General features: G+C 33.5%; 1 protein-coding gene across 1 annotated transcript; it reads right to left on the bottom strand.

Moving 5' to 3' along the window:
- Window positions 1-381: 381 nt before the first annotated feature.
- LOC106884523 (PITH domain-containing protein CG6153) lies at window positions 382-9,740 on the bottom strand. The gene is made up of 6 exons (XM_014935948.3): window positions 9,456-9,740; window positions 6,795-6,838; window positions 5,757-5,834; window positions 4,707-4,811; window positions 2,466-2,574; window positions 382-637 (listed from the first exon to the last, which is right to left on the bottom strand). The coding sequence occupies exons 1-6, from the start codon at window positions 9,651-9,653 to the stop codon at window positions 536-538; spliced, it is 636 nt and encodes a 211-aa protein (XP_014791434.1). The 5' UTR covers window positions 9,654-9,740; the 3' UTR covers window positions 382-535.
- Window positions 9,741-10,076: the final 336 nt, after the last annotated feature.

Here is a 10,076-nt window from a genome sequence, read left to right as displayed (position 1 = left end):
GTAAAAAAGTCTGAAGTTTACTGAAGAGAATTTGCCTAGTAAATTACTTTATTTACTCACAAAATCCGAAACCTATAGGTCTAACCGTTAAAAATAAGGTAAAAGGTTTTATTTTTTCTTCCCTTTGAAATGTTTTACTTTGTGGTTTTCGGTTGTTTTTGACTGTCTTCTAACGTGTAGAAGTTACCTGTTATAGGTAATTTCTCTTATATTTTATACTGAGTATATATGTGTGTGTGTGTGTACATATATATTATAGTATTTTAATGGACATACTGGGTATGAAAATAAATGGAAGGGAAAAAATGGCTTCCAGTGAAGTAAGCAATATCTTCAAGCAATTTGAAAAAAAAAAATGTGACTTCAGTAGCCTCCACAATATTTCTTTAACAAAAACTTTATTGAAATATGAAGAAACTTTATTTTCCAATCATTTTCCTTGAATTAGCATTTTGTTTATTGATTTATTTATTGTATTTTGTGTCCATTTGTTGTTTTTATTTAAGTTGTCTTTCTTTTCCACTCATCAGATGTTTCACTGAACCATCTTACCCATCATTTCTAAGGAACTGGTCTTGTGATCAGTTGGATTAGCTCGTGCTTCATAATTACATATAGTGACTCCATGGCGTTTTATCTGAAATTGGTAAATTTTAACATAACTATCAAAGATACATTATATACATGTAACCATTTCCATTATGTACTAAATTAATAAATATATAAAAACTACAATTACTAATACCAGTACAAATAATATTACATTTGTCAGCAGAGGGTAAAGTCTGACAGCAAAATGCCTAGTGATATTTAGTCTTGTCCTGAGTTTAAATCCTGCTGGAGCCAAATTTCATTCTTCTGATTAATGAAATACATGTTAGTCAAGTAATGAAGGTGGTAGCAGGAGGATCAATATAACTAACTACACACACACACACCCAACAAAATTTATGGCCCTGTGCCTTATGTTAGAAACCATTGTTAAAACTTGTATAAAGATGGTGTGCTGGTAGAATTGTTGGTGCACTGGTTAAAATGCTTAGCAGCATTTCTTCTGGCTTTATGTTCTAAGTTTAAATTCTGCCAAGGTCAACTTTGGCTTTCATCCTTTCAGGATTGATAAAATAAGTACCAATGGAGCACAAGGGGTTGGTGTAATCAATTAATCCACCCCCTCAAAAATTTCAGGTCTTGTGCTTAACATAGAATGAATCATTGAACCCCCATATTATAATTACCAGTCTTGTACCTAAGTCAATACAATTGACAACTCTTCACCTACAAACATGCCATTTATTGCTTTGAAATAAATCATAATAATCTTTATAGGATGATGAATTAACAGAATTGATAAACCTTCTGATGCTAGCACAATGGCTGTAAGGGAGACATCTAGTTGAAATACTGGTGTATATATTTTATCAACCCTAGAAATATTTCCACTCAGAACCTAAACACAAACATAAAGCACCTTACCACTTCTATTATCTACATAGCATTAATAAGGATTTCTTTCGATTAAATATAGAGTCAGCTTTTGCAGTAAGGTATTGTTTGATGAAATGAAATAACTGTTATTACACACTTACTTTATTAATCATATAAGGAGCAAAAAAAATAAGTTAGTCACAGTATAGCATGAACTTGAAATATAGAAAAATGAAATTAGAAAATACATTTCAAATCATTGGTTTACTTTTTCTGCCATCTGACTGTCTTTTAGTGGCAATTTCTTTGAACAGAGAACAAAGATCTTTATTCATCGCCATTTAATGTTTGCACTCAATACAGACATGGGTTGGATGGTTTGACATGGAGCTGACTAGCAGGAAACTGTCCAGACTTCAGTTGTCTGTTGTGGCATGATTTCTACAGTTAGATGCCCTTCTTAATGCAAACCACTTAGCAGAGTGTGCTGGGTGCTTTTTACATGCCACCAGCAGGGGTGCATTTACACAGCACTGGTACGGGTATTTTGTAGGTAGCACTGGCACCTGAAAGGACAAGCCTGTATGTGTGGAAAAAGGAAATTTTACATCAATCATTCCATATAACTTAGTATTAATGACCAGAGTGGTGAGCTGGCACATTTGTTAGTATGTCAGAGAAAATGCTTAGTGGCATTCAACTGCACCATGTTTGACTTCGCCTTTTATCTTTTCAGGGTCGATAAATTAAGCACCACTTGAGCTCTGGGGTCAATGTGATTGACTAGTCCTTCCCACCAAAATGTCAGGCCTCATGCCTTAGGAGAAACAATTAATTTAACTAATCATCAAAGAAATGCATGGCAAAATTTTGACTTTCTGATACAATTTTAACTCGTACAAGAAAGATAAAATTAAATTAAACAAGATATTAACTTAGAGTACTCTATCATTTGTACCCATTTCCACTGCTATCTTTTAACATTAAAAAGAAAAGTTCTGCAAAAGATCTGCAGTCAATGATTGCTATGAACTTACTACAGTGAAATCTCCTCGAAGTCCAATATAATATATTCTTGTTAAATCAGCACCAAAATTAGTAGGAAAATATATTGTAAGGTGTTCTACTTGGTTAAAACGAGCCACTCTAGACAAAAAAAAAAAAAAACAGGAAGTTAATAAAATAATATAAAAGAATATTTATTTAGATTTTATTCATACATCCATTAAGATAACAAATTAAAATTTCAATCCAGTTTTTTATCTTATTCATTTATATATATATATATATATATATATATATATATATATATATATATATATATAGAGAGAGAGAGAGAGAGAGAGAGAGAGAGAGAGAGAGAGAGAGAGAGAGAGAGAGAGAGAGAGAGAGAGAGACAGAGACAGACAGACAGACAGACAGACAGATATATCATCATCATCATCATCATTTAACGTCCACTTTCCATGCTGGCATAAGTTAGACAATTTGACTGGAACTGGTAAGCCGGAGGGCTGCACTAAGTTCCAGTCTGATTTGACATGGTTTCTATGGCTGGATGCCCTTCCTAATGCCAACCACTCCAAGAGTAATGGGTGCTTTTTACATGCCACTGGCAATGGCCACAACTACAGCTTCACTTGGCCTAACAAGTTTTCTCAAGCACAGCATATTGCTATGGTCTTGGCCATTTGTCATCGCCTCCGTGAAGCTCAACATTCAAAGATCAAGTTTCACCACCTCATCCCTCACCTCCATGAGGCCAAACATACATACAAACTATGGACATTCTGAGGTGCAGTGGAGCCATAGGTAGGCTAACAGAGAAGGTGGACTTCACAAGTAGCAGGTAAAGAGAGAGAGTAAGTACTAAGAGCACGTGAAATAGACGCTTTCAAATTAATTAATAAATGAATGAAGATTAGAGTAAATGAATTTTTAAAAATTAAAAAGTTAAGTGAGAAAAAGTACATTAGTCAGTCAAGTGTGGAAAATGAACTGGAAAGATATTCAAGTGGATAGTTAATAGTATTTCTTAGACTGAAGAGTTATAAATCTATATTCTTTAAATGTGTTAAGGTGTTAACATTAGGTGTTGCAATAAATGTAGTTGTTTGTGCAGTTGTATGAATGTGTGTGTGTTTGTGTGAGTTTGTGTGGCAGTGTGTTGCTTACAAATATAGGTTGCATTAAAAGACTACTAAAAAAAGATATATTCATAATATTCTCTAACTAATTTAAAGTTTATGTTATGTATTATTCCAAAATAAATATTAACAATATCATCATCATCGTCTAACATCTGTCTTCCATGCATGCATGGGTAGGATGGTTGACAGGAGCCAGCCAGGTAGAAGGCTACCCCAGGTTACTGTGTTTGTTTTGGCAGGGTTTTTCTGATTGGATGCCCTTCCTAATACCAACCACTCCACTGGACTGCAGCTGTTTGGAATTCCTGCATCAATCACACTTTTCCTGCAGTCATTGACATACAAATTTCAGGCTGAATATTAGCTGCATCAACCTCATTAGTCTTGGAAGGCCTATCAAAATCATGGGCTCTACCCCTGGTATTCTAATTAATTAAAATGAAATTCTAAGTCCTTATGAATTTATGTCATCATCTACAATACAGTGCTGATGAACTCCGTAAAATCACTAGAGCCAAGATATAAAGCATGTTGAAAGAAAGTTTTAGTACTAGGTATAAGTGTTTCAATAATTTAACATGGAGATAGAAGTTGTCAAAAATCTTCAGTGAAAATCCCCCCAAATTTTTGACTCAACATCTCTGTCTGTCTGTCTCTCTCTCTCTCACACACACACACACACACACACACACACACAGGTTGCTATAGAACAGAGGTAAGATCCATTCTATAAACAGGTTTCCATTTTTGCTAGAAGTTATTCATTTCTGTCCTATGATAGTAAAAGCATGCATGTTATGTCATATTTTCTCATTCATTTTCTGATAACACAAAGTTTTTATCTCAAATCAAAAAAGAAATAAAAAACATCATTCTACAAAACAGAAATCTTAAAAGAACAACCAGTTGAAAAATAAATAATGCCTTTAGAACGACCACCTCTCCTTTATTCCTTAATTCAGGGTATGTTTCTCTAGCTTACTGACTTGCATGCAAACACAAAGCTAAATCTTCAGTTTTTATTAGGAAGGTAAAGCATGAGAATAAATAAAGTTCAATTGTTAATAATCTAAGAAACAGTGGTTGTAAAAGAGATAAATATTGGAGATACTGAAAACAAAAATTTACTTTGTTGGGTAGTGCAGTTGGCCTTCTGGGTCAGGATTAAGATCAAATTCTTGGTCTGCTGCAGCATTTGTGTCATCAAATGTCATTGCTGGACGGTTTTTGAACCTAAACAAAAGTTGATTGAATAACTGATAGGAGGTTTTCAATATCAAATTTCAGTCAAACTTATCACTATAGAAAAATATAGATGTTAAAACGAAATATATGTTATAGAGGTGTAGTGTTTAATGATAGTGGTCTCCAACCTTTTAACTAATTGAAACAAAGTCAATATACTCCAACAGACATATGATAACAAAAAAAGTTAAACTAGTTAACTATCCTCTCTACCTAGACCCATATACTTCACCCCTCAGAATCCACACTAAACACTTTACTCAGACCTTCGTCTGCTGGACTGCAGCTGTTTGGAATTCCTGCATCAATCACACTTTTCCTGCAGTCATTGACATACAAATTTCAGGCTGAATATTAGCTGCATCAACCTCATTAGTCTAGGAATGCCTATCAAAATCATGGGCTCTATCCCTGGTTTTCCAATTAATTAAAATGAAATTCTAAGTCCTTATGAATTTATGCCATCATCTTCAATACAGTGCTGAGGAACTCCGTAAAATCACTGGAGCCAAGATGTAAAACTGGAAGAAAATGAGGATAAAATTTTTTCTTAGCTTTGTGACTGTATTATTACCAACAACTCCATGGTGTTGAGATTTAGATCAAGCATGGTATAGGAATTAATGTTTTATATATTTTCATATCTTTAGTTCAAATCCCTGAAGTCCATAGAAGATATATATATTTGTTTTGAGCTTTGAATAGTTTACATATATTTCATCATGTTACTGGTTTATTTCATGTTGTTACATTCACATTGCTGATCAATAATTCAAAACAATACAATTTGAAGATAAAAATTTACTATGAGCAAAATATTCTTTTAAAAAAGAAAAAGGAATGAATTGTCCAACCCATGCCAGCTGTAAAATGACAAGATGACAATGACAACATTGATGATGATGGTGATGACAATGATGATGAATAACTTACAGCTTCATCTTTGATGGATCCATATTTTCACCACCTCCAATGACAATAATACTTTTCAGCTTAACATGGCCTGTAAATCTAGCAAAAAGAAGAAAAAAGGGGGAATACATGAAGTTGACAAATAATGAAACTAAGCAATTGGCAAACATATTTTCTAATCAGAATAACTTTGTTATTGATCTATTTCTCAACACATAAGCATATGTATGACTTTCAGCATTATAATAAACCACATGTGCATGACTGTGACATTAAGAAATTCTTGATTCAATCCCAATGCACAGCATCAGTCAAGATTCTTTGACCTATATTGTTAGAAAGATGTAAAACTTCAGTGTATAACAAAGTATTATTAGTTGGTCAGAAGTAAAACTATAATGCATAAGTAACTATTAATTATATCGAGAAAAGAAAATCTTTGGTGTATTAGTAATGATTAATTAATAAGAAAGAAGTAAGACTATCATGTAACAGTTAACATTATTAAGTAAGCTTAGGCGGTGATCTGGCAGAATTGTTAGCACACAGGGCAAAATGCTTACCGACATTTCATCCATCTTTATGTTCCACTGAGGCTGACTTTGCCTTTCATCCTTTCGGGGTCAATAAATTAAGTACTAGTTGAGTACAGGGGTCCATGTAATGGACTAGTCCCCTCCTATCAAATTTTAGGCCTTGTGCCTTTAGTAGAAAGGATTATTAAGTAGGCTAAAGGTAGGAATTTAATGTATTAGCAATCATTAATTAGCTGAAGAGAAGACTGATGCTTTAGTAACAATGAATTAGATCAGTGTTTCTCAACCATTCTTTATCTATGAACCCCTTTAATTCCTATTTTATTTGGGTGGACCCTCATAACCATTCGATGTTATTTCATTTCAATTACATTACAAATACCCTTAGGAAAGATATAATCATTACACTGTCTATTTCGATTCCTTCTAAAAATTCATGTCCCCCCCCCCCCCCCCCCGCAACACTCAGAGTTATTTCAACATTTTCTAAGGATAAATTACTGATTTTGAAATATATACTTACGGAATATTAAATAATAATTCTTCATCAACATCACTGTCAACATACTTTAAAAGAAAAGAAAAGGCACAACAATCAAGATGTAGAAATATAAATAATTATATAAAGACAAAGCACAACATTGAATATCACTTAACCATGTAAAAGCATGATTATACAAAACAAGTGAACTCATAAGATTGATATTTAGCTATATCTTTGTAATATAAGCAGATTATAATACAAATTAATGCAATGTGCTTGGAATATTGATAGAAATTAAAGTGAAATTCCTAAAGAAAATAAAATTAGCTCTCCGTTGATAAAAATGCATTCTTAGAAGGCTACCATCAAAAATGATTGAAACTCACTGCATTTAATGAATAAATTATGAATCTTTCCTCAAATAAGACACTCATCAATCACAGATAAAACATTTCCAGCAAACCTGGAACCTATTCCAAAGAATATTCACCCCCAACAGCTTAAAAAAGAATCATTTCATCTTTAGAAAATTGTTTTGTTTCTTTCTAGTATTACTAAGTCTAATTAAAAAAAAAAAAAAAAAAAAAAGACTTAGAGCTGGTCAAATCCTTTCAGTGAAGTTTAATGATTCAGTCCTTGTAATCAGTATACTGTTGTTTCCTCGTGGAAAAAACCATGCACAGTTTAGTGATCTCTTCAGTTCTAGTGAAGCTCAGATCAATACTGACGATATATCATCATTTCCCTATGCTAGCATCTTAAGGACAGATCAACATGATCAAAGACATATCACCAAAGCCAGCTTTCTGCATACGTTTTGGTGCATTTTATCATGCCACTAACAATGGAAAGTTTGTCCCACGCAAGGACTAAAGAGTCCCTCGTTATACTGCATCAGTTCTTATTCTTGCTCTCTTGCACAAGTAGCCTATAATGTGGATTGGTGAATCCACTCCTCGCTCACATATCCAGAGAACTATACTGCTAGTGTGTGCCTTTAAAGACGCGTCAACATCGCTATGTTGAAAATACTTGACCAGTCGAAAAATACTGAACTCAGGAATATATACAATTCTGTTCTCTATTTTCATATGAAGGGACGTAACTCTAGACAGTTATTTCCCTTCGAATCGAAATTGTTAGATTTATACACAAACTTGTACAATCTGAAGCATATTAGAACCAGCTCAAAAGCCCCACATTCAACTTGCCACTGCACTTTACTGATCCCAAGTTTGAGTAAAAGACGTTAAAGACAAACATGTTAAGTTGGTTACTATCTGATTAAATTAACAATGCTTGGGTTCTACATAAACTAGACATTTAATGATGTTTTACTTTAAAGTGGAAAAAGAAAACCAAAACTTAGTCGTAATATCCTTTTACTTGCCTCCACTGTCTTAAAAACCAAATTACTGCAATGGATAATGTGAGAACAGATATGACCATCTGAATTGTGAGCAGTGATTAGTAGCAACACACAAAGACAAGGAGTGGGGGTGATTTTAAGAAATTAAGAATTAATTTCACAAAATTACTACTGATTATCATTTCATTTAATTGTATGATTATTAATTTCATTTAACTATGTACTTCGATGTATATATCAAAATGCCCAGGGGGATACCAAATGTTTGCGAGATTTATAATACTAGCGCACAATAAACATAAACTCTGGTAAAATAATCAATTATAAGTTGTTAATGAAAATCAGTTAGGAAAGCATCGCAAGGTTTGGAATACCAAAAATAAGAGATTAAGAAATTTCAACTAATGGAACATGGGTATTTTCAACATTAGTAAGTCATGCTTGAAATTCGAATATTAAAATTAACATCGATTTCCTACAAAGTACAGGAACATTAATCACATAGTAATTAAAATTTTAACTTAAATATTCGCAGAAATAATAATAATAATAATAATAATAATGTAAAACTAAAAAAAATTGTTTGATCTTCGCCGAGGCGCAGGAGTGGCTGTGTGGTAAGTAGCTTGCTTACAAACCACATGGTTCCGGGTTCAGTCCCACTTCGTGGCACTTTGGGCAGGTGTCTTCTACAATAACCTCGGGCAGACCAAAGCCTTGTGAGTGGATTTGGTAGACGGAAACTAAAAGAAGCCCGTCGTATATATGTATGTGGATATGTTTGTTTGACCCCCCAACATCGCTTGACAACCGATGCTGGTGTGTTTACGTCCCCGTATCTTAGCGATTTGGCAAAAGACACCGATAGAATAAGTACTAGGCTTCCAAAGAATAAGTCCTGGGGTTGATTTGTCGACTAAAGGCGGTGCTCCAGCATGGCCACAGTCAAAATGACTGAAACAAGTAAAAAGAGTACAGAGTAAAGAGAGGTAGGCCTTCAAGCCAAGATTGGAAGAACACTGGCCGTATATGTGCGTGCGTTTAACACATACATGTGTGTTTAACATACCAATACTTTACATTATAATTAACAAAAAAATTAATGTGTGGTTGTTTGCTACTTTTACTATCTTGTTTACGTTTATGATACAGCAAGCGCAGTAATGTTTGCATATATTAAATTTTGTAACAGTTAATAGTATAATGTGTTTATATATGCGTGGTTAGAAGTATATTTCTAGAAAACATCTTGTCTGACAAAAGTGAAACAAAATGTGATTATTAATATTTATTTAAAAAAACAAAAGGATATTGAAGCTGTTAAAAAAAACCTTTTCCTTCGAGAGACGTTCATTCCATGGTTTAAAGACATGTTTTCCAGAATCCTCCACAGCTTCATTCAAACATACAATTCGATCTGTGTCTATTTTAAGATACAAATTAAACGCATTAGCACTGTCTTCGTCTGCTTGCCCAGTGCTTTTGTGTTCGTGACAACAATGGCCATGACCGTGACCATGTCCAGCCATTTTCTGTGTTTATATGTAACTCTTCAACGCATAACAATAAACCACTAAGAGTTATCCTGCTTGAACAGCGTTTTTGTATGGCAACACCAGCTTCCTCTTAACTACGTCATATCGGGAGATTTGTGCTATCAATATCGATTTTTTTTTTTTTTTTTTGTTATTTAAAATGAAGCTTTGTAATATCATTAACAACAAGAGGAAAATGAAATATATTGCAAGAAGGTATTGAAAACTGATTGCTGAGTATGTTTACTCTTGTATACGGTGCTCGTCAAATAATATAGACCCTAAAGGAAAGAGGTAGTCGTAGGGATGCAGTCTTAGCAATGTTAAGGATTTGTTTTCACTGGTTAATGTTTACACGTACACCGGCACAAAAAAAAATCAACTTTTTATTTTATTTATTTATTTATTTATTTATTA

The sequence above is a fragment of the Octopus bimaculoides genome, chromosome 7, assembly GCF_046866305.1.
Source record: "Octopus bimaculoides isolate indiv1 chromosome 7, ASM4686630v1, whole genome shotgun sequence".
In the NCBI taxonomy this organism is placed as follows: Eukaryota; Metazoa; Mollusca; class Cephalopoda; order Octopoda; family Octopodidae; genus Octopus; species Octopus bimaculoides.
This window is presented reverse-complemented; position numbering and strand designations above follow the sequence as displayed.

Bases quoted from the DNA above. Each gene is read 5' to 3' on its own strand.
- LOC106884523 (XM_014935948.3), bottom strand. From the start codon at position 9,653: ATGGCTGGACATGGTCACGGTCATGGCCATTGTTGTCACGAACACAAA. The intron at 5,835-6,794 runs GTAAGTATATAT...TCTTTTTGCTAG, and splicing joins GAATTATTATTTAATATTCC to ATTTACAGGCCATGTTAAGC. The intron at 2,575-4,706 runs GTAAATTTTTGT...TTTTTTGTCTAG, and splicing joins CAACTGCACTACCCAACAAA to AGTGGCTCGTTTTAACCAAG.